General features: G+C 42.2%; 1 protein-coding gene and 1 pseudogene across 8 annotated transcripts in view; one reads left to right on the forward strand and one right to left on the reverse strand.

Moving 5' to 3' along the window:
- TGFBR3 (transforming growth factor beta receptor 3) overlaps window positions 1–24,254 on the forward strand; it is a 193,911-nt gene that overhangs the window by 23,613 nt on the left and 146,044 nt on the right. For 3 of the 8 annotated variants that reach the window (XM_057310469.1, XM_057310471.1, XM_057310472.1), the window contains exon 1: window positions 16,390–17,894. The exons of 4 other annotated variants lie outside the window; for them this stretch is intronic. In XM_057310469.1, coding sequence (XP_057166452.1) covers window positions 17,819–17,894 — 76 coding nt within the window. In that variant the 5' untranslated portion in view covers window positions 16,390–17,818. Of the gene's footprint in view, window positions 1–16,389; window positions 17,895–24,254 lie in introns of those variants that run through there. One more of the 8 variants, XM_057310470.1, reaches the window with a different exon arrangement.
- LOC113254415 (etoposide-induced protein 2.4 homolog) lies at window positions 22,516–23,528 on the reverse strand (annotated as a pseudogene).

The raw sequence follows: 24,254 nt of genomic DNA on the forward strand, positions 1-24,254 counted from the left end.
TCAGACCAGGAGTCATTTGTAGACACAGGCTGAGTGCCAGTCATTTTGCAGAACTTGGTTTATGAGGTTGGACAGCAGCATGTCCCCCTCGTTGCAAATATCTTAAGAGAAAGTTGGTAGTTTTTTTGTTTTGTTTTTTAAATGCCAGTGTGAATTTGAACTGCCCATTCTGTCAGCAGTTTCGTTTTGTCTCATGATTGAAGAGTTATTTGTCTCTTAGCCTCTGCATTTAAACTGATCTTAATTAAAATTTCATTGGAAAGGGGCGCCTGGGTGGCTCAGTTGGTTAACCATCTGCCTTCGGCTCGGGTCATGATCCCAGGGTCCTGGAATCGAGTCCTGCATCAGGCTCCCTGCTCAGCAGGGAGTCTGCTTCTCCCTCTGCCGGCTTCTCCCCCTGCTTGTGTGTGCGCACTCTCTCTCTCTCTGACAAATAAATAAATAGACTCTTTTTTAAAAATCTCATTGAAAAGTTGTAGCAAAAAAAAAAAAGAGAGAGAGAGAAATAGCTTGATGGAAAATGTGCTATTTTGATGACGAGAGGTATTGCCATACTTGGTGGGTTTGAGGCAGAATTTTCTGCTTTCACTGATGCCTGGGACAGACTAAAAAACATAACTGAAGAAGGTACTTCATGGGAAAGTGGTGAATTTGATGGCTCTGTATAGCCTTGATGTATTAGATAGTGAATCAGTTTTGGTTAAGGCCTTCCTTCCTCTTTCAAGCCATGGGTAAAATATTTTTTTGAATTGTATATGTACTCAAAATGTTGCTGAGAATTACAGTAAAATTGTGGGTACAGTAGAATTACCAATTTTGTAGCAACCTAAGGCAACTGATTAATGGTAGAGGTAGACATCTTTTTTTTTTAAATGCTAAATTTTTATTGAAATACAGTTTACATAGAGAAACATACACACGAAAGTGTGCAGCTCAGTATATTTTCACGAACTGAACACATCTGTGTGAATAGTATTAGCAATGCCTTTTTTTTTTTTTTAAAGTAGGCTCCATGCTCAGTGTGGAGCCCAGTGTGGAGCTTGAACTCATGACCCCGAGATCAAGACCTGAGGTGAGATCCATAATTGGACACTTAACCAACTGAGCCACCCAGGTGCCCCAGAGATGCCTTTTTGAACAACCTATTGTCTAAGTAAGAAGGGAGAAATGTTTTTTATATACTGAATCCAGTAGCTTTTTGTGTAGGCTCAGCACACTTTACAAAAATGCTTTTTGGGGCATTCTGGATGAGTTGAACTTCAGGAAAATGTAGTAATAATAATAATGAATATTTATACAGTAATTAATTAATTGCTGTTGCCAGGTCCTGTTGAAAGTGCTTTATATGTATTACCTCACTTCATCCTTATAACTGTCCTAAGAAGTGTAGGTACTTTGTTTATCACCAGTTTATAGATGAGGAAACTGAATGCAGACAGGTTAAGTAACTTTTTCAAGGTCCCAGTAAGTGGCAGATTTAACCATGAGCCTACTTCGTCTAGGTCTGATGATTGAGCCTTAAGTCTCTGCACTGTGAAGGGAGTATTGATCAGAAACGTGTTTAAAATAAATGATAATGTATTTCTTGTCTGCTATCTGTGTCATCTTCAAACCACAAGTAAATCACTTATTTACTGAGTCCCTCTAAGTGCAAAGCACCGTACTAGTCAGTTAGGGTTATATAAAGAAATGTACGATTCATCCCTTCCTTTGAATCGCTTGTGCTTTAGTTAGGCATATAAAATATACACATATAACAAAATAATCAATATATGGTGAATACCAAATAAAAGCCAGAAGACTTCAGAGAGGTCAGAAGGGGAGGCCCTGGTAGGTTGGACTAGCTGGGGAGGGCTTTGTGGATGTGCTTGATCTTGAGCTCTGTTTTGAAGGCCATCCAGGTGAAGGCCATCTAGAAAGGCAAAGGCTGGTTGACCAGATGGTGGAACCATGCCTAGCACAGTATATGTACATAGGTGCTTGATGTGTTTTTAAAGGATGGATGACCTGGAGGTCTGTTTGGAAGGAAGGATGGGAGTAGGTTGTGGAGGGCCTTGAATGTCAGAATGAGACTTGTGGATTTCATTTTGAGGTTTGGATTCTTCTTCCATTCCCATGTAGCCAAAGGCATATTCTGTTTAATCTTAGAATCTAAAATGTGGCCTCCAAAAGTGAGGCTGGGAATATGGCTTCTTTAGCTTCACAGACAACACTGCTTGACATATTGGCCAATTTATCAAGGGTTCATTCTCTGCCAGCTAGCTTGTTTTGTTTTTATAAGACAACCCTGTGAGGTGGGTGTTAGTATTATCATAATTTGCATTTTACCTACAAGGAAACAGACCGTTTGGTTAACAATTGTATAAAGTCCCATAACTAATAAGAGACAGAGCTGGGACTTGAACTCAGGCAGTTTGGATCTAGAGTCCATCCCATCCACCACTCCACTGGCACCTCTATGTAGGAGACCCTCAGTGTGGAATGACTGAAGCCCTTCACTTGACTGAGAAGCCACCAGTAAGTCATTCTGGAACCAGATCAAACTCCTTTCACCCTAGAAGAGACATATGTAAGTCATATGGAACGGACCCTCAAGTAATGGGCCTTCTTTATTTGCATTCTTATTTCATTGCATTCTTACTAACATGGCTGTGAAGCTCTGTTGTAGGGTTCTTGGTGGCAGAAGGAGGGGTGAAGGCTATATAAAAGGCCTCCTTTAGATATGTAGCCAGGGAGGGCAAAGGACAGCACAGTACCACGCACTCGAGTTAGGACAGTAGGCCTGTTCTAGCCCCACGGATTTCGCTGGGTCTTTAGTGAAAGCCTTTCCTTCTCCACTTGTGGTTGAGGGTGAAGGAGGCAGGGGTCAGCAAGCTGCATCCCAGGGTTAGACGTTGCTTTGACAAAACCCCTACTTGTTCCCCTCTCTCTTTTTCCAGGGTTATTGTACAATGTGTGGGTGAACAAGAGCAGTGTAAGGGCCATAATGCCTCCTGGTTAGAAATTATCTTAGGTTTGGGGCGCCTGGGTGGCTCAGTCGTTGAGCATCTGCCTTCGGCTCAGGGCGTGATCCCAGGGTCCTGGGATTGAGCCCCACGTCAGGCTTCTCTGCTGGGAGCCTGCTTCTTCCTCTCCACTCCCCCGCCTGTGTTCCCTCTCTCACTGGCTGTCTCTCTCTCTCTCTGTCAAATAAATAAATAAAATCTTAAAAAAAAAAAAAAGAAATTATCTTAGGTTTTTGCACCTCCTCTTAAATCCTGTAATCTCACGGGGCGCCTGGGCGGTTCAGTCGGTTGAGCGTCCGACTCTTGATTTTCGCTCAGGTCGTGATCTCGGGGTTGTGAGATCAAGCCCTGTGTGGGCTCCACACTGGGTGTGGGGCCTGCTTAAGATTCTTTCTCTCCCTCTTCCCCTCCTTTTGAAATAAATCAATAAAGTCTTTAAAAAAAAATCCTGTAATCTAAGAAAAGTGGGAAGTTTAAAATGTAAGTGCTCCTGTGGGCTTAAGGCTTACTAAGTTTTCACTTTTAAAAATTGTTTGGCAACGCATCTTTTAAAAATATTAACTTCTGCCAGAGTTAGGTAAGGCTGTGTTTCCAGGAGCCTTAATAATGAGAAAAGGAGGCACATGCAGAGAATTCGAGGAAATCGATTTGGTTGGAAGGGATGGACTTGCCTACCGTCCACTCGCCGCTTGTGCCAGGTCCAGCGGGTGCTTTTGGGGTGAGCTCTGCAGACACCTTGCTGGCCTCAGTGCTGGCAGAGTGTTGGTGGGGTGGCCGTTTGCCTCATTCCACTGTTGCCATTCTGTGCCTAGATGCATCTTTTTGGAGGCATGCCCATAACCTGCCCACATGTTTCTATTGAGCAAACACATTTCTTTTCATCTCTTCCAAGTGTACCTACAGTTCCAGGTATAGTCCGCAGGAAAATAGAGATCTTTTAGTTGGAGCTATTTTCCTGCTAAGAAAGCTCTGAACTCTTTGTGTCCATGGGGCAACAAGCAGAGCTATCAGCTGATTAGTATTTGGTTTGGCGTGGGACAAGCTGGCAGCCTTGGGGGAGGCTACACTAATGAGAATGTCATTTTATATTTATAGTTTCCAAACGCTCTTATACCTACTATTTCATTTGATTCTCATAGCAGTCCCCGGGGGCTGGGGGTAGGCAGGTGTTGTTTTCATCATTTCCAGAATGGGGGTAATGGGACTCAGAGAAAGTAATTTAGAAAGATGGTTCAACTCTCTGTCAAATCAGAATTCAACACTCTTCTGCAGACAGACTGCACTGAAAAGTCTTACGGTCTTTTTGCTGCAGGGCTTCCCTTAGTACCTCCTGAAACAGTGCTAGCCAGGCACTCTGCTGGGCACTTTACACCTGTCAGTTCATCTAATCCGTACAGAAAGCTGGGGAGGTAGGTGATTGTCATTATCACTATGTTTGTAATTGCTATCACTGCCACCACTCCTACTACTACTAATATGCTAGAGGGAACTGAGGCTTAGAGAAGGAAAATGTAATATATAATGAGAGACAAATCAATTTCTATGAAAGTTGAAGTGGTCATTTATATCCAGTCATACATGGAGTCGCTGGCAGAGTGGCAGCCCCTCCAGAGTTCATGCTCTTCCTGTTGTGCTGCCCAAAATGAACTGGCACTCTTTCTGTCGAATTTGGGATTAATGGCCTGAGGACTGCAGAGGTGGTTCTTCCACAGTTTTCTCCTCTCTGCCAACTGAGTGATCGGAGGCTGTGGCTCATAATGGCAGGAAGGTGGGGAGTGTGCCAGTGGTGACTGCCACCAGGGAACGTAAAGGCTAGAGGAGGGATAGACTCGAAGGTTCAAAGCAAATCCAGCCAAGGCCTTCTCTTGCCAATACTGAGTCTCTGGGTCCAGCTAGTTGTTTTGGTCTGTGATTATTATTGTTTTTAGGTTGTTCCTGTAACCACTTTTGTATGTAATTGCTCTCTTGGATACATAGGGACAAGATGTCAGTTGTGATGCCAGTTGGGTAACCAGCTGTGCAGAGCGTAAGATGTTCACCAAGCACATGAGTAAGATTGTACACAGATTTGATGTAGACAAGTGAACAGATGCCAGGTTCTCTCCTTTGCATCCTCATCCTAGACTGTGTCATTGCCACACTGCTTTTTGGATCCCTGATTTATTTGGGTTATTTTAGGGCACCAGCAGTGGTCTGTTTTATAAACACTGATCAACATTTCCACCAGCACAGAGCTATCTGTATGTGCTTTCACCACGGTGCCAACTTTCTATTTATCTTAAACAGTAAAGAACCGTATTCAAAGACCCAGAGTGGATAGAGTGGCCTGAATTTAATGTTGGCATTCTTTTGGGGGAGACCATGCACACCCAAGCATGATGAGGTCCCTCCCTGCTCTGTGTTTTTGCATAGAAACAGTAAGCCAGCATGCATGTGCTCGCATACACACAAAGTTGGGACACGTAGCAGTCATCAAGAAAAAGATGAGTTTGTTTCTCAGAGTCCCTTGCCCTGCATGGACTCGGATGTGTGTGTGGGGGGCGGGGGGGTTTGGGGGAAGGTGGAATAGGATATGATGTCTAATAAGGCTTTTTTTTTTTTTTCATTTGCAAAGGCAGTTTCCTAGCAGATAGTAGGATGTTCACCAAGAACATGAGTAAGATTGTATGTAGATTTGATGTCAGACAAGTGAACAGACTCCAGGTTTCTCTCTCCTTTGCATCCTTATCCTAGGCTGTATCATTGCCATGCTGCTTTTTGGATTCCTGATTTATCTGGGTTATTTTAGGGCACCAGCAATGGTCTGTTTTATAAACACTGATCAACATTTCCACCAGGACAGAGCTATCTGTATGTGCCCACACAGCTGTTTGACTGCTCAAAGCTTATACTTCCACACATTTTAGATATAGGAAATGAGGCTTTCTCAGCTTGTTTGCTTTGATAACTAATCCCTCATACTCTGGGGCTACCTTGAATCACTGATAGAGCTCCTCACTCTGGGTACTGGTTTTGGAAGTGTTGTAGGAGCAGGGAGTGTTCCGGGAAGGGTTCCAACATGAGGCCTTCTATCAGGACAGCCCTGGACACAGGCATTGAGGCATCAGAGTGCTTTCCCCTCTTGAAAGATTGGCCCGAACTGCACTGCCTGCATGTGAGCTCCTGGCTGACTTCCTTTTTTTTTTTTTTAAATAAAAAAAAACCATTCTCTGCCAGAGTGGCCTAAAAAAGATTTATTTTGAAGTCCAATATAGTCATATTTTTGTTCTCTGAGAGGTCACTGTAAATCAGGCAGAATTCTAGAGGGCTTAAAAATGCACTTGCTCTCAGAATGTTCCTTCCAAAGACTAGGCAGCAGGTGCTCTGGGACTGAGGCCTAGCTATTCTCCTGCCCTGTTCTGCCAACTCATAGCAATCTTAAAAACAAAAACAAAAAATCCAAAACCAAAACCTGGAGTGGAATGTGGGAAATCTTTACGCCTTCAAAGGAAAATTGATTTTTTTTTTAAAGTTATTCTCTCTGTTGGCAGTGAAGGGAACTATGTAGTGATGAGTTGTAGTTAGGGCAGAAGGAAGAAGTTCCAGTGTAACTGCTTTAAATTCTTTGTGTTGCTTCCCTTCGTCCTCGTGTACCTGGATAACTTACTTAGTCCTCATCTAGACGATAGACCAGGACCGTCAGCAGTAGCACCTGCCTTCCTTCCTACTCTTCTGCCGCGCCTGGGAGGATGCTTGGGTGGCTGCGGCCTCCTGGGAGAGCAGAACATCGGCTTCCAGAGCGGCGCTTGCGCTGTCATTTCCATCCGTGACAGCGCCGAGCTGCGGCAGCACTCTGCTCTGCCAGCGTGTCCAGTGGGCTGCGTGCACGTGCCGGACTGCTGTTCGGTCGCTGCATGCTGGGGCATGGGGCCACTTCGCTCCCACCTGCCCCTTTTTTTGGAGTTAGAGCAAAGCATCATTGATCAGTTCCCCTTTTTCTTTCTTTCTTTCTTCTTTTTTTTTTTTAAGATTTTATTTATTTATTTGACAGCCCTCCCCCTCTACTCATGCTGTCTCTCGCTTTCTCTCTCAAATAAATAAATCTTTTTTTAAACTACTAAAACAATCTGTATGTTAACAAGGTCTTCAGATGATTCGTATGACTGTTAAGATTTAGAAAGCACTGGTCTAATGTTTGTGTATAACTTCAGCTCCAAAAGCAAGGTGGGTATGCCCCGATCTCAGGCAAAATCACTATGAATATCCATATTATAAAACATATTTTAAAGTGATTATTTTCTCCAGAGAGAAAAACCCTGCTGTATCAACCTCCAGCTTAACATGTTAATTTATAAAAATGAGTTGACACACAACACATTTATTTACTACATAAAGATGGGCACAACTGTACTTCTGAAACACTGGTTTTGTTATGAGAAGCTTTATTGCGAAAAGTGGTAAGACCCTAAAAATCCATAATCCTGGGGGGAAAAAAAAAGACCACCTGGGGAATGAAAAGAATGAGACTTGGCAATCAAGAGAGTAAGTAAGTTGAGAAGAGAGGGTCCAAGCTTTTAAGACCATGATTATTCAAGAATAGTTGTTCATAGGGCAAAGAGATTTTTAGATGGTTATTTTAAGATACAGCTTTTACTGGTAGAGAGAAGTGATTATGTTTACTGACAGGTTATGGCCTAGTGTTCCACTGATAGGAGATAGTGGAACTTTTTCTTTCTTTTTCTCTTTTTCTTTCTTCCCCTAAAGGAACACATGAAAATCACAAAATCATTCTTGATTTCATAAGCATATCACTTCCAAGGGTCCCCCCTTCTACAGTCTGATCCTGGCCACCATCATCTTGCTCAATCATCACAGTAGCCATCAACCAGTATCCCCAAATGCACCTTTGCCCAACAGTCTACTCTCAACACAGCAGCCAAAGGGGTCCTGTTAAAACATCCTTCAGATCATACCATTCTGCTGTTCAAACACTCCAGTGTCTCTGCCTCACTCTGAGTAAAAATTGCAAGGCTGTATGCAGCCCCACACCTGCCCCCAGTTAACTCTAAGTCTCCACTCTAGTAGCCACCTGGCCTGCTTACTACTACTACTACTTCTTTTTTTTTTTAATGTTTTTTATTATATTATGTTAGTCACCATATAGTACATCCCCGGTTTCCGATGTAAAGTTCGATAATTCATTAGTTGCATATAACACCCAGTGCACCATGCAATACGTGCCCTCCTTACTACCCATCACCGGTCTATCCCATTTCCCCACCCCCCTCCCCTCTGAGGCCCTCAGTTTGTTTCTCATAGTCCATAGTCTCTCATGCTTCATTCCCCCTTCTGATTACCCCCCTTTCTTTATCTCTTTATTCCCCTACCGATCATCCTAGTTCTTATGTTCCATAGATGAGAGAAATCGTATGATAATTGTCTTTCTCTGCTTGACTTATTTCCCTTAGCATTATCTCCTCCAGTGCCGTCCATGTTGTAGCAAATGTTGAGAACTCGTTCTTTCTGATAGCTGAGTAATATTGCATTGTATATATGGACCACAGCTTCTTAATCCAGTCATCTGTTGAAGGGCATCTAGGCTCCTTCCATGATTTAGCTATTGTGGACAATGGTGCTATGAACATTGGGGTGCATATGGCCCTTCTCTTCACTACGTCTGTATCTTTGGGGTAAACACCCAACTACTACTACTTCTTTTTTAATATTTTATTTATTTGACACAGAGCGTGCACAAGCAGAGGGAGCAGCAGGCAGAGGAAGAAGCAGGCTCTCCGCTGAACAGGGAGCCCGATCCAGGGTTCGGTCACAGGATCACGACCTGAGCCGACGGCAGACTGAGCCACCCGGACGCCCTGTTTTAGTAGACAGACTATACATTTTTTAACAGGTCCATATAATGTCGATGCTGCTGGTCTGCAGACCACATTTGAACACATAGATCATCTGTTTTCTCAGTACTCTAATTGTAACACAGAACCCGCAGACACCTTCTAGAAAATTCTTCCTGTCGTAAATGGGAGCTTGGTTTTAGCTAGCTTTTGAAATAGCTATCTTGAAAACCTTTCAATAAACTCCTTTGGGACCAAGGGATTCATGTGCTGGAGAGGAAATTGGTTTGAGGGAGTGAGTTCCTCAGAGACCTTGAGCTCTGCAGCTGTAAGTGTGGTGTACCTGTAGAAACCAGGTGCATCTTTATTAGCTGGGGCTACACCTAACATAATCATCATAGTTACTAAAGAAGCAGTCCTCCCCCAGTTTTTCCTTTCAGGTACCTCTTCTTTTGCCTTTTCCATTTCTTGCCTTGTGACTTAGTAGACCAAGGGGGGAGACTTGTGTTGATTCAGTGAGCCTGGGACATTGGTATGGGCAACTAGGCTCAGGAGACTCTAGGTAATGAAGGATGGTACCAGCTGACTGGATAAAAGGGGGAGTCGAGGTAAGTTAAAAAGGGTGTTTAAAAAAGTTAGTGTTGGGGCGCCTGGGTGGCTCAGTCGTTAAGCGTCTGCTCAGGGTGTGATCCCGGCGTTCTGGGATCGAGCCCCACATCAGGCTCCTCCACTGGAAGCCTGCTTCTTCCTCTCCCACTCCGTCTGCTTGTATTCCCTCTCTGGCTGGCTGTCTCTATCTCTGTCGAATAAATAAATAAAATCTTTAAAAAAAAATTAAAAAGTTAGTGTTAAGTGGGGGCACACCTCATTTCTGCTGCTGCTATTTTAGCATTAAATTCTGGCTTCCTCACTGATTGCTGTTTAATTCCTATTATCAGACTCCAGGCTAGAACTCTGAAAAATTAACATTTTTCAGGAGTAAAAAAATTTCCTAAGTTGTTATTGATACTTATTAAGCACCTTGACACCATATTTATTTACTAAATTTTAACGATCTCACTGCCTTTATTCAATGATTCATGAATCGGGCAACATCCCATTTAGAAGACAGAAAAGAGCTCCAAAGAGCTGTACAAAGTGACAGGAGAGAGTGGGACAAGGACATTTTGTAGCAGTAAAAGGTGGATTGGTTGTAGCAAGGTCACACTTCCTTAGGGGATGGCAGGGGTCTGTCAGGCATATTACCTCGCTAGTGCTGTCTGGGTAATTCCTGAGTGACCTGTTTAACGCTCTGTTTCTGGGAGAGCTGAAACTGCGATCCAGTCCGTTTGGAGATGCGGGGCTTAGCATAAATAACTCCATATCGAGCCTGTTATCTTGTTTTTAGCAATCCCCACCTCCCCCTCTGATCACACTCTCAGCCTGAGAAATATGATCAAAATTTAAGGCATTAGCGCCACTCCCAGCTACCCCTCTGAAGCTCTCCCAGATCCTGCTGAGCTGTGTGGTATTCATTCACAGGTCATAGCTTCAGGTTCATATTCCTCAAGTTGGTCGTTTTCTCCATTTCTTTTCTCACTTTCTGGTCCTAGGGAGATAATTTGCTTGGTGGTTAGTGGCTATGAACATGCATTTAAATAGCGTTTGAGAGAATATAACACACGAGGGCGATTATCACGATTCTTAGAAACCAGGTAATTCCCAGTGTCTGGAGTGTACCTTGGAGCCATGGTCCCGAGGACCCAAACCAATCAAAATCAAATAAGTCAAAGAAAGACCCCATTGAAGGGGTCACTTTCTTAATCCAAGCGGTTTGTCTAGTGGTTATTTTTTTTAAAGTAAACTCTACCCCCAATGTGGGGTTCGAACTCACAGTCCTAAGGCCAGGAGTCACTTGCTCTAACAGCTGAGCCAGTTAGGCACCCCGTCCAGTGATTTTATGTAGCTGAGTGTTAATCCAGGTGCAGCAAGTAGTGTTAGCCACAGCACAGACATCTCCTGGCTCAGCTGCATGATAATCACTTTCTAATTGTCTAGAACAACTTTGACCAGAGAGTCTAGAGATTTTTGTTGAGCAGCTATTACTTTAGCAGTGGTTTCTGCAGTATCTTTAAGAGTTAGGAGCTGACACTATATGTATTAAAAACTGGGATAAGACACACAGAAAATTTAACCTCTGTGCCTGAAAAGCTGTCTTTTAAACTCACTTTATTTTGCCACTGGTTTGTAAAGCTTTCTGATTTGCTTTCTCAGACCTCATCAATGACATGGTTGAGGAGGGCAAGGTTATACAGCCCTGGAGCTTGCCACAAGCCCCAGGTGGTGGGCATTCTGTTTTTGAAACTGAACCAGAAAAATCCAGAGGAATGCAGCAACATTTTTACTTTGTGCCCCCTGCTAGCTTTTTTCTGGGCCTCCCAAAAATGTGTTTATCTTGCTGGCCATGCATGTGGAGCAGTCTGGAATTCTATGTGGCATTAGATAGTGAAAAAAAATGGAAAGATTTCCCACGTGATAGAGGTTATGTGAGTGCTCTGTGATTGAGAGAAGGGGATTTTGGGATGAGATTTATTTTAATATTTAATGTTTAAACCTATTGCACATTTTTTTTTAATTTAAAAGCAAGTCTTTAGTGGGGGGGGAGGTGTGGAGGTATGGACGAGAAGCAATACCAAATTTTTAAATATCAAATTAAGAATTTTCACTCGTTAGAAGAAAAAAAAAGTCTTTACAGTAAATGAAATGTCTGAATTTCAATACCGTGATAATCATATAATTTGAGAGCAATGGCTGGCATATTGTGAGGGACCCTGAGGCCCTGACCCCAGCAGCCTCCTCTCCCCCCACCTTTGTCACTCCAGGATTGTCTGCAAGGATGGCTTCACTGTCACTGGTCAGGTCTCAGCCTGGCCCTCTCAAATGCCCAGCAAGTCTGTGTCCTCTGTTTTGCCACATTTAATTAGCTCTGGAAATACACTATCAAAGGCTGTCTGGCAGTGGTTCATTAATGGTACAGGGTGAATTCAAAAGCACTAATTAATTGTTTTAGATTATTTGCAAAGCCCATGCTGAAAAACCTAATGCCTGGAGGAGAAAGTTGGCAGAGAGGCTGTTCAGAGATTAACCTGGACCTTACCCAGCTCAATTGCCTTTTGGAGTTGGGCCAAGAGGGGAGTTGTTTTTCTTTTTGGAGAAGTGCTTGTGGCTACATTGTTCCCTAAATTCCCAGTTTACTGCTCCAGGCTCTTGACTGATAGAGCTCATATGGACCTTGCTGAGCTAGGGAACGCAAGGAGCATCTTCTAGAAGTTTTGTTTGTTTTTTGTTTTGTGAGAGAAACACAGTTATTTAAAATTCATTAACTAAATACTTCAAGGGTCTCTTCTTAGGGAGAGGAAAGGGAGCTCTAGTTTGTTATGAAATAATCCAGGTTTTAGTGTTAAACTTTCAAAGGCAGCAGGATTAGGCCTTAAGTATTACCGCACCTCCCCAACCCCCAAAATAAAACAAATCAGATTCCTCATTTCCTCTTTTTGGCTGGCCCAGGTCAGCAAACTGCTACTGCATTTGGAAAATGGTGTTCAAAAATCTCAATTTGAAATCAAGTGCATGTCAGTTTAAGTTCAGGATATACTGTATGTATGAAGGGGGAAAATAGGCTTGCATTTTGCATTTTGCTACATTTGACATATCTTATAAAATAGTAGTACCTAGAATTAGCTTGGCCAGATGAATTGTAGGAAGGTAATAGAAGTCCCTGATGAAAGAGATTTGAGGCTTTTTGGGCCAAGTGCCAGTGCCTCTGTGCGTAGTGCAGTCAGTTGAAGATGAAAGTAGAGAAGAGTATTGCAGACATTTCAGAGCCAATCAAGTGTTATAAAGGGACCTGTTTTCTAAGCAGTATATAGCACTATTTGAAAATACCCGTCCAGAAATCTTTCAGTCCCTGGGCCTGGCCCTGCCTCCTCATGACAGACCTCAGTGTTTTTCCCCCATCCTTCTGGGCTTGAGCAGCCTGTGAGTCAGTAGTTACGTACAAATCTCAGGCCAAATCGTACTTTATTAACATGATTCAGGAGAAAAGAATTCTAATGAAAAATTTCAGAGGCCTGTGCTTGGCTGTTTCATGATATTGTTAGGTCTTCCTGAACTCAAGGAAGGCCCCCAAAAATCTGTTATTTCTGTTTATTACTCAACTTAGAATCTGTTGGAAAAATCTTACATGAAAACCTCAGGAGAGTGTGTTCTGGTTGAGGAATTTATTCTTGAGCGCACAGTGGCCTCTATTTACTCCGCGTGAGGCTGGCTGTCCTGAGACCTTGGGCAACCTGCCTTCTCCTCAACCAGTGGACCTAGAGTAACAACTTTGGACTTTTAACCCTTTTTGCAGATGGTTCCCAGGCAACTTGATGGAGTTTATAGGAATGCAGATCTCAGAGATGCAGAGCATGAAAGATATTTTTAAAGTTGGCAATAAAGCCTTTAAACCAATAAATGACTATGGGTTTTTTTTCCCTGCCTTATTTTTTTTTTTTAGTCTCATTGCATTTTTATTTTAGAAAGTAATTTTGTGCCACAATGTCAAGACTTACTGGTATTTCCCTGATAAGTTGTAAGATGTTATGAATAATGTTACAACTAATAGTTAAATTGATGTCTTAAAGAGTGATTTCCTTTAAAGAGATAAAACAGAATTTAAAGTTACCCTAAAATAACCATGATTATTTATATTTAAGTATATTTGAGTGGGAGAGGACGGGGTTAGGATTGCCATTGATAGAATGAAAAGTACACAGAATCTGTAGTGTGTCATGTGTATTTTGTCATCCATGAACATGGTATACCCCTCTGTGTAGGTTTTCTTTAATTTCTTTCAGCACCAGTTTTTATAGTTTTTGGTAGTTTATTGTGAAGACTATAGTATGTCCAGATGTGAACAGTATTCATTATGCATGACTGCTTCATTAGAGTTAGATTTGAGAACCTCTGTTTAGGGGTGCCTGGGTGGCTCAGTCGTTGGGCGTCTGCCTTCAGCTCAGGGCATGATCCCAGGTCCCTGGGATCAAGCCCTGCATCGGGCTCCCTGCTCCGCTGGAAGCCTGCTTCTTCCTCTCCCACTCCCCCTGCTTGTGTTCCCTCTCTCTGTCAAATAAATAAAATTAAAAAAAATATTTTATTTATTTATTTGAGAGAGAGAGAGAGCACAAGCAGGGGGAGAGGCTGCAGGGGAGGGAGAAGCAGACTCCCTGCTCAGCAGGGAGCCCGACAATGCTGGGCTCCATCCCAGAATGCTGAGATCATGACCTGAGCTGAAGGCAGATGCTTAACCGACTGAGCCACCCATTCACCTCAAGAAATATGTTCTTTACCTGAGGCTTAAACTGGTGTTACTGACCAGGGGATAGCCATAACATCTCTTCACTGAGGTAAAATGAGCATCCTTATTCCTTTGGACTTAAAGGTCAGAGTTAGGGACAGTATCAGAATCCAAAGGCTGAAAGTTGTGCCCTTTTGCTGGACCCTTGGGTTTTCCCAGCAGATTTTTGCTAGAGCACAGTCACTGTGGTGAAGCTTTATTTGAGACTTGGATTTTGTAGAGATTTTATGCTCCAAATGTGAGGAATGCCTGTGGACTTTACCAAAGTGAATGTGCTGGACTGTTACACTTCTATTCAGTGGGAGTAATTCTCCCCCACAGTGTTCATTCTTGACAGAGACTGTACAGTAGTTGTGACCTTGGGCTGTGGATTCAGACACGTTCAGGCCCAGGTTTTGCTGTTTGCAGGTTGTATAATCATAACCTCGGTGTCCTCACATATAAAAATAGAGATATCAGCAGTATCTACCACACTGTGTTGTTGTGACGATTACAAATGAGATAATGCATATAAATCGAAGGGTCGTGTTTATTTTAAGATTTTACTTCTTTGAGAGAGAGAGAGACAGAGATAGCGACAGAGATAGTGAGAGAGCAGGAGTGGGGAGGAGAGGGAGAAGCAGGAACCCAGCTGAGCAGGGAACCTGACGTGGGGCTTGTTTCCAGGACCCTGGGATCATGACCTGAGCCGAAGGCAGCCTCTTAACTGACTGAGCCACCCAGGTGCCCCTGGTAGTGTTTATTTTAAATGAAACTATTAAAAGTAGTGTTCTTTGAAAATGTTAGCATGGTGAACATATTTACCCAGTCCTTTAAGTGGTAAGTCGTATTTTTCAGACATATATTTGGTGCAAAAATCAGATCTGATTGTGAAATACAGTTTTGCAGATAAGATGGATTCTATCAATGACCAGTTTCTTTATTTTCCTTATGTTCTGTTCATAGCAATACGGTGGGAGTACCGAAATGGTAGTATAAGGGGTGTGATGAAGATGGGAGGAGGTTGTGAATAAAAAGCTTTCTTTTTTCCTTGTTTTGGATTTGAGTTTGAGTCCCAAATCATGACTTTCAGGGCTCCTGTTGCCTACTCTATAGAATACTGCTAATTACTCTTAGTCTATTGATTATCAGGAGAATGAAATGCAAGTAAAGCAGCCAGCAGTTTGTGGCATGCACTAGGTCTTTAAAAAGTTAATCCTTATTTAGAGAACCTGTATATTTGGGAAAAGAAAGAGAGGCCGAATAAACCTAGGCTGGGCAGAGTGAGTTTATTGTTCAACTGTGTGCTCTGAACAGGGATACGGCAGGTCAGGGTATTTCTTTGGGAGATAGATGGCTGACTGGCTGTTGGCTGAGCTAAGGACTCGGGTGCCTTTGAAATGAGCAACGTAACAGCCAAAGGACTAAATCTGGAGGCAGAATGGAGAAGACTTTCCTCCTCTAGAGGAAGTGACTTGGCCTTTAGCTAGAGGCTGGAGGGTAGGCATGAATCCTCAGGAAAGGTAGTAGTGGCACTGAGGATTGGGGCTGGGGGGAGGCAGGAGAACCCAGAAAAAATGGAGTGAGAGCACCTAATGGCAGTCGTCCTCACCTGTGTAGTACCTGTGGGCTTAGTCCCACCCTAGCCATCCTACTTAAAATTGTAATCCCTCTGAACTCCTGGTGTGTCCATCTGTTCTTATTTTGCTGTTTTTCCCCTCATAGCACTTACCACTTTAAAACATGCTTATAATTTATTTATTATGTTTATTATTTATCTCCCCCCACTAAAATACAAGCTCCATGAAAGTTAAGTTAGTTTGCAAAAACTCTGGTGTAGCTGTTCCATATATTTGAAAATTCTCAAGTGGAGGACTTTCCCCAGTGCCTTTGTCTCGGCTTAAATGTGACCTTCAGGGAGAGGGCAGGGACGGTTCACTGATCAATCCCTAGTCCCTTGCACATAGTAGGTGCTTAATATTTTTTGAATTAATAATTATAAAACCCTGTCTCACTCATCAAGTACCATAAAGAGAAGCAACTTTGCTAAAGTAATAAATCTGAAGCTTAATGTATTTTATTTTGGGGAAAGGAAGTGGTGTTGGGATGAAGGCTAGCCTGCGGAGACCAGGTGAGGGGTCACTGTCTTCAGATTCTTAGGTAAAGCAATGTCTGAGTGACCTGTGGTGGTGGTTTTTTTTTTTTTTTTTTTTTTTTTTTTTTTTGTGGTGGTGGTTTTAAAGATAGGTGTCAATCTGTTACTGGATAATGTCTTTGACAGCAAGAAGCTATTGCTTCTTTTTTTTTTTTTAAAGAATTTATTTGTTAATTTGACATAAAGAGACAGCCAGTGAGAGAGGGAACACAAGCAGGGGGAGTGGGAGAGGAAGAAGCAGGCTCCTAGCGGAGGAGCCTGATGTGGGGCTTGATCCCAGAACGCTGGGATCACGCCCTGAGCCGAAGGCAGACACTTAACAACTGCGCCACCCAGGCGCCCCATGCTTCTTGGTAAACCTTCTATGAAGCTTAGCATAAGACTCTTCAGTACTCTTTACCTTGGCTTACATAGTGGTGGTATATTTCATGCAGGAGCTGAAGGTTAAACCAGTGGCTCTCGAAGCGTGGTCATGGATCTGCGACCTTATCAAGAGTTTGTGAGGTCAGAACTCTTATTGTAATAATTCAAAGTCGTCTTTTTCACTAGGCTGACATTGCAGTCGTGGTAATAAAAGGAATATTGGAGAAGACAGTTGGTGCTTTGGCAGGGATTGAGGCACACACCAGTTTCAGCTCAGGATGTTCTTGCCGGAGGAGTTAGAAGCCCTCAACCACATTGTCTTTTCCACGTTCTGTATGATGAAATGGGAAGTAGGCAAGTAGCACTTCTACATTCCAAAGTGCAATGCCGTCCTGAGGAAACACTTGTGCAGTTGTTTGAATTGTGAGCTGAGCTGGTCTGTTTTTCATGGAATACCATTTTACTTGAAAGAACGACTGACATATGATGGTTATCTCGCCTTCAGTACTTGGCAGGCATTTTTCGAAAATGAACAAAGTGATCTTGTTATTTCAAAGAAAACAGTTTACAGTGTTAGTTGCCAATGAAAAATTTTCTTTTTCAAGCAAAAATTAAAGTTATGGAAAACTTACGTTCATCCCTATGACCATGGCAATTTCTGAATAGTTAAATACTTTTTTGATGAGATCAATGGAAATATGAACAAATATGATTTTTTTTGCTATCATATAAGAAATATGTCAATATTTGGCATATTTGCATAACTCAGTGAACTGTGATTTTCCAGATGGCTAATACATGATGTTACAAAATCCTGTGTGGGTAATTCTTGATAGTGCAGGATAAAGCAGTTGATTTTTAAAAACTTTATATTTTCAGATAATTTTGGACTTACAGAAGACTTATATAAATGGTACTAGTTCCCATACCCTTTATGTAGCTTCACTTTATAATAATATTATATACCTATAGAACAATTAGTAAAACTAAGAAATTAATCTTGGTACAATATTGTTAACTAAAGTATAGAATTTATTTGGATTTCACCAATTTTCCCCCTAATGCTCTTTTTCTATTCCAGGACCCAACTCAGAATCTCACATTGCATTTAATGGTCACGTCTCCTTGGTTTGCTTCAGTCTATGACAGTTCTCTGTCTTCCAGTCCCTTGACACTTTTGAAGAATGGTCAGTTGTTTTAGAAAATGCTCCTCAATTTGAGTTTATCTGATATTCTCTCATAATGGCATTGGGATTATGCATTATTGGGAAGGGTACACGTAGGTAATGTGCCCTCCTCAGGATGTCAAACTGGGGTTACATTAAGTTGATATGTCTTATTACTGGTGGTGGCAGCCTTTATCACTTGGCTAAAGTGGTGTCTGCTGGAATTCTCTGCTGTAAAAGTTACTAGTTTTACCTTTGTAATTGGTATTTTGAAAACAATGGATTTTAATGTAACAAGGTATGAAAAGTTTATTATGCAGTTCAGATTGCACATCACAACTAACCTTTAAGTGATGACTATTTAATGAGGTTAGGTAAAATATCAAAGAAGAAACAGCTAGCTACAAGTATGTGAAAAGACTATGAGACTTTGCTTCTCCTTTCCAACTACATATCTGTGTGAGGCCAGATTTCTTCATATCCTTCAATCAGAACAATGTATCACAATAAATTGAATGCAGAAGTAGATCTGAAAACCCAGCTGTCTTCTATTAAGCTAGATGTTAAAGAGTTTGCAAAAATGTAAAACAATGCCGCTATTCTCACTAAATTGTTTTATTTCAAAAATAGTTATTTTTCATAAAAGATAGTATTTGCATTAACATGCTGTGGCTTTATTGTTGGTTTTAAATGAATTAAATATTTTTTTTTTAAAGATTTTATTTATTTATTCGACAGAGATAGAGACAGCCAGCGAGAGAGGGAACACAAGCAGGGGGAGTGGGAGAGGAAGAAGCAGGCTCATAGCTGAAGAGCCCGATGTGGGGCTCGATCCCATAACGCCGGGATCATGCCCTGAGCCGAAGGCAGGCGCCCAACCGCTGTGCCACCCAGGCGCCCCTGAATTAAATATTTTTAAAAATTACTCAGTTTTCATTTCTGTTTTGCTAAATGTTGATAGATAAAACATACCAACAAAATCTCTTTTGAGTCCTCAGTAATTTTGAAGCATAAAGGGATCCTAAGAACCAAAACATTTCAGAATTGCTGCTTGCTAAATAAGAGAAGATCTATCTTGGCATGGGGGGGTGGTTGCGAATCTCATCTTCGGGCCCAAACGAAGTTTCAGTGAAGGGTTTCACTTAGAAGTCTTGGCTCTGGGGAGGTCACTCAGTTCCTCTGTATCTGTTTTTTCACCTGGCAGGTGAGGGAGATAAGCCTGAAGGTCTTCAGGTTTCTTTCAGCTCCCAAATTTTATGATTCCAAATCACTGTGGCTCTCAAGGATGTCATCTTGGCAGCCTGGGCATGATGGAGCATTACACGTAATTTCTAGAGTGATACTTTTAATGATGAAAAGGATCATATCTAGAGGATATAATACAGTAATATTTGTGAGGCAGGGATTTGAGAGAGCCCCGTTGTGGCTTTTTAGGCCTGTAAAGTTATTCTTTCAGTGTCTCCTTCAGAAAATTGTGGTTTTAGATCTTAATTGGTTTTTACTCTACTAAGGGAAATATTTTTAATTGCTGAATACTTTTTTTGTCAGTTTATGTGTATCATAAATTAAGAAGTGTGATTTCCTAGAATTTTTGTGCTATAATGTTCTGTGTATATACATGTAAACTTCTTGTGTAGAGATGTATAAATATTTAGATAAGTCATTTTTCTTTGTTGTGGGTTCTTCATATACCACTGAAATCTATATTGAGGCAGGCTTAGGTTGTAATATACATTATATACTTAAAATCTTCATGAAGTTAATTAGTTACTTTAGTACTTGCTTTTTAAAAAAAACTTAAGACTCTTTAGACATCCTTAATATTTACAATGCAGACTAAAAAAAAAAAAAAAAAAACCAGCTGGAATGTATTAGGAATCCCAAACTTTGTAACTAACATTTTCCTTTTTTAGTTTAAATGGATGGAGTCTTGATGGCTTTAGTTTTTAAAGATGAAGAAACAAAAGGGAGGGGGAAGCCAGGAGTGTATTGTCCTATTATCAGTCTCAATCAGTTTTTAAACAGGATCCTAAATTCCTGTAATGTGGATTTTGTAATGGAAACTGCCACAGTTGGGGGCCAGCTCTGTCATAATCACCAATTTGGGCATCTCTGATATTTAGCAGAAATATAAATATCTAATATAGTGTGTGTTTGTTACACTGTCATAGGAAAATTTTGTAATTGATTCTGAGCCAGATTCTTCCAGTGTTTAAGTTACTACTTGGAAATAAGATTTGGAAACTGACTGAACTTTCTTAGTACTTCTATAGTTTAGTGAAGTATAGCAAATTTAGTATGTATTATATCTAGAAAAGAAGTTTATGATTATCTTACATCAGAAAAGTCTCATTCATCACATTTCAAAGGTTCCTTTAAGTAGTTAACTGTTTCAGGATATTTATGTAACCCAGTCTAAGAGGGAAATGCTCCCAACTCCCACCAAGACAATTTAACAGAGTATAGTGCTTCAGAGCACAAGCTTGAGAGCCAGCTGCCTGCTGCTAATCCCAGGTCTGCCACTAAATAGCTTTGTAACCTCTGTTTGCGTCGGCATCCTCATCTGTAAAATGGAACTAATATAATAATAGCATCCATCTCATTAGATTGTTTTCAAGATTTAATGAGATCTGATGCCTCACGTGCTCAAAACCTGCCGAGCACTTACTAAGCTCTGCTGAGCCATAGCTTTGAGTATTCGTGTGTTGTTAAAATTATTGCTTGGTTAACATGTGGTATATTTAGGTTGCTTATTTCTTCATGACATCTGAGTTTGTATCTCATTAGTAACATTATCCTCAAGTAATGTTTTAGGATAAGTTACATCTGGGTAGATTTTACATTCATAAGGCACACTACTAGAGTTCTAGATTTGTGGTATGTTGGTATTTTAAGGATCCTTAGAGATTATCTGGTTCAGCTCAGCCTGGTACATAAATCACCTTTCTAATATCCTGTTGACTGAGCCTCTAGCCTTTTACTTGAATTTAAAATATCCCTGGCCCTTGGGAAATTCTTCTTTGTGTTGTGCAATCCACCTGGCTGTAAACCTCCACTCTTCAGCCCCTAGTTCTGTAGGGCTGCAGGGAATTTGGTTAACAAATAACCCACCTGAATGGTGACAGCAAGGTAAAAGGATTCTTGATAATTAAGGGTTGTCTAAAAGTGACCAGAATGGTGTATCATGGGACTTAAAGGACTTTGCTCCCTGTTCATAGAAGAAGTAAGGCTTGTGTTTGTAGATAGAGTTGCTCTGAGTTAGTTGGGTACATATTTGACATAGAAATTTGTTCCACTGAGCCTGGGGTGGGGGCACTAAGCCAGAGGGGAGAGTCAGTGCCTGCGTCGTTGGACCTCACTCCACAAAACATCCCCATGGGTTGTTGGATCTGTCCTTTCCTGGAGGAGGAGCTTTGTGTTTAAAAGTTGGGTCTGCCATATTTTTTTAATTGCCTAAATGGAAGCTCTGTGGAAGAAGAAAAGGCTGCTTACCTTGTTCACTGCTGTGTCTCCAACAACTACTGGGGAAGTAGGTGCCCATTATTCAAATGATGGAATTAACGATTAAACACTCACATGTGAATGTGTTTTCAATTTAGTGTGGGGAGATGTCATTTTCACTTTTTTTTTTGGAAACCAGCTCATGTTTAATTGTGACTTTTTTTTTTTTTAAGATTTTATTTATTCATTTGAGAGAGAGAGAGAAAGGGAGCACAAGCAGGGGGAGGGAAAAGCAGACTCCTCGATGAGCAGGGAGCCCGATATGGGGCTCGATCCCAGGACCCTGGGATCATGACCTGAGCCGAAGACAGACGCTTAACTGACTGAGCCACCCAGGCGCCCCTAATTGTGACATTTTAAAATTGGATAAGTGTTTTGATGTCTGCCCCCTCCCCATATTTCATCTCTTTAAAATGACAGAACACCAACCAGTCACAGGCTTCATGAGTTTAATAAGTTTACCCCTTAAGTGCCTATTTGCAGCACCCAGTCCTCCTTTGAAATACCAGACAGACCCTGCAGTGGCCAGCAGTACACTTAGACCTTTAGGGTTCCAAGTTCAGGTTCTCTGAGCATTCGGTGCTGAAGGGCACTTGTCCAAAGCTGGTACCTCCCTGTAGCTGGGGAACTTTAAATGTACCAGTGAAAAAAGTTTTTTCCCCTTCAAGAGGAAGAAAGAAAATCACTCCCCCAAACCCAGCAGATCTGGCTGTGAGGTCTTTCCTCCTGTCCCATCTCTCCAGGCTTGTTTTTTGCAGTGGAGCCAGAGAGACCAAAATCTCACCTGAGTGAGATAACAGGTCCGCAGAATACAACAGCCAGAATTATAAAATCCATTCATCCAAGCATGGTGGAAGGCAGGACGGGGAGCTGGGAGGGTAAATGGTACAGGGAGGAAAAAACTATTCATATCAGTCCAGGCACTGGGGCTGGCAAGTGCTAGAAAAGACCTGCAGAGAAACCTGTGGTCCATTCACACTCACTGGTGTTAAAAATCCACATACCGGTGTCAGGAAGATTCTGCCTTAGGTACACTGGAGACAGAAATCCCAGTTCCTCAGAGAGAAGGGAATGGGCAGAGGGTCCTTGGCAGAGCAGGTCCTGCCTTTCCTGGTGGAGGAGGGGACAAGGAAGAGAGCTCCTACAGCTTCCTTCCAATTCCACCCATCCCTTCTGGATGGCTGGCGGCCTCATGGCCTGCAGCAGCCTTCAGTCTGGCAGGAGATGCAGCCAAGGGAATTTCTCTGCAGAGGCTGGGCTACTCAGAGCGGACTGCAGGTGGAGCGTCTTGCGGAAAAGTCTGTTGCTTACCAAGGAGAAGAGGTGCATCTGGGAAAGGTATACTTTGCCAGGGGTCTTTGCTTATTGGCACTGATAATGAATGGTGGAAAGGTTGGAGAAGAGGCCACCACTGATAACATATGAGGACCGCCTTGCTGTGAGGAAAGCCAGGGGCAAACCAAATCCAAAGTAGTAAGGCCAGTTCCTTTCTATGTTCAACAACTGCTGGTGCATTTCAGTTCCTTTATTGAACCAACGATATTCAAAGGAGTCCAGTGAGGAGAGAAGGGACCTATGCAGAAAACTAACCAGCTGACCAACAAGGTGGATGGGAAAGAGACTCACAGACATGCCCTGGATGAGGAAAGGAGCTTGCAGCAAAAGGTTGAAGAGCATGTCAGCAGTTATTTTGCTGACACGAGGGAATGGGTGAGGCTTCCTCCCCAATACCTCAAATGCCAGATCAGCTATGTCTTGAAACAAAATGGCATTTACAACTTTGCTAAGCACAGAGGGGGCACCCAAAGAGCACTGAAAAATGAGGTAAGGAAGCATTCCAGCTCCGACCAAACATCTCCATGTCGTGATGGATCACCAATAATTTGGGCTGTTACTGACTGTAGTACAGGAAGAAACACTTGATAAAACAGGAGGAGACTTCTGCTAACGAGATGTAGCTCACTCTCCTGCTTCCTTTCTATACTCTGGGCTCTCTGATGCGCCAGGATACTGCTTGTCCTCCTTCCACACTCTCCTCTCTTGCTGAATCCAAGCATCTAGCTTTAAGATGGTACAGATTCCCCAGATGGAGTCTTTGATTCCCCTGGTAATTCCTGGAGAAAAGGTTTTGACACTCTCAGCCATCTCTTCACCACCCAAATAACAACTACAGAGGACAGGGAAGCATCTCAAAGTCTTTCATCATGAAGGACCCGGCCGCTCCGGCCACTCCAACCTCCCAGCTCCGACCTGCTTGGAGCCTTGCCTGCCACGGGCCCCGCTCGGCTCCTCCTGGGCCCTCCGTGCCCGGCCGCCAGCTGTGGACGGGGCACTCCCAGGGCCCGGGCCACTGCACCCACGCTGGGCATGCCTGGGCCGCACCAGGCCACTCTCACTGTCACTTGTATGTCGTGGCCCATTCTTGGTGCCTGAGCTGAGGGAGAACCTGTCAGAGGATAGGAAATGAGATCTCAGGAAAAAATATTAATAATAATCTTATGATTATTTGCAACTTTCAAATACACTCAGAAAAAAAGTACTTTTTTCTGTTTTGATATGTGAAGATTTTCTAGAAAGGAAGGAAAGGTTTCTAACTTTATCAAAGGCAGAGGTATACCATGCTGTCAGCATTGGGTGTTTAAATCAGCTCAGCTGGATGGCGGCTTCACACTGTAGCCCCAGTGATGTTATATGAGCTTAGCTCTACTTTGAGTGCTAATGAAACAAGGTGGCCAGAAATATGAATTGTAAAAAGCCATCAAAACATTACAATGTAGGAGAAAAATGTAGCGAAAATTTAACATAGAAAGTCCAAATAGTTCCCTTTTCTGAAGGCTTTTAAAAGTTTTTCTTAGGTAATTTGCAAAGACTATTTTAGGT

The sequence above is a fragment of the Ursus arctos genome, unplaced genomic scaffold (assembly GCF_023065955.2).
Source record: "Ursus arctos isolate Adak ecotype North America unplaced genomic scaffold, UrsArc2.0 scaffold_12, whole genome shotgun sequence".
In the NCBI taxonomy this organism is placed as follows: Eukaryota; Metazoa; Chordata; class Mammalia; order Carnivora; family Ursidae; genus Ursus; species Ursus arctos.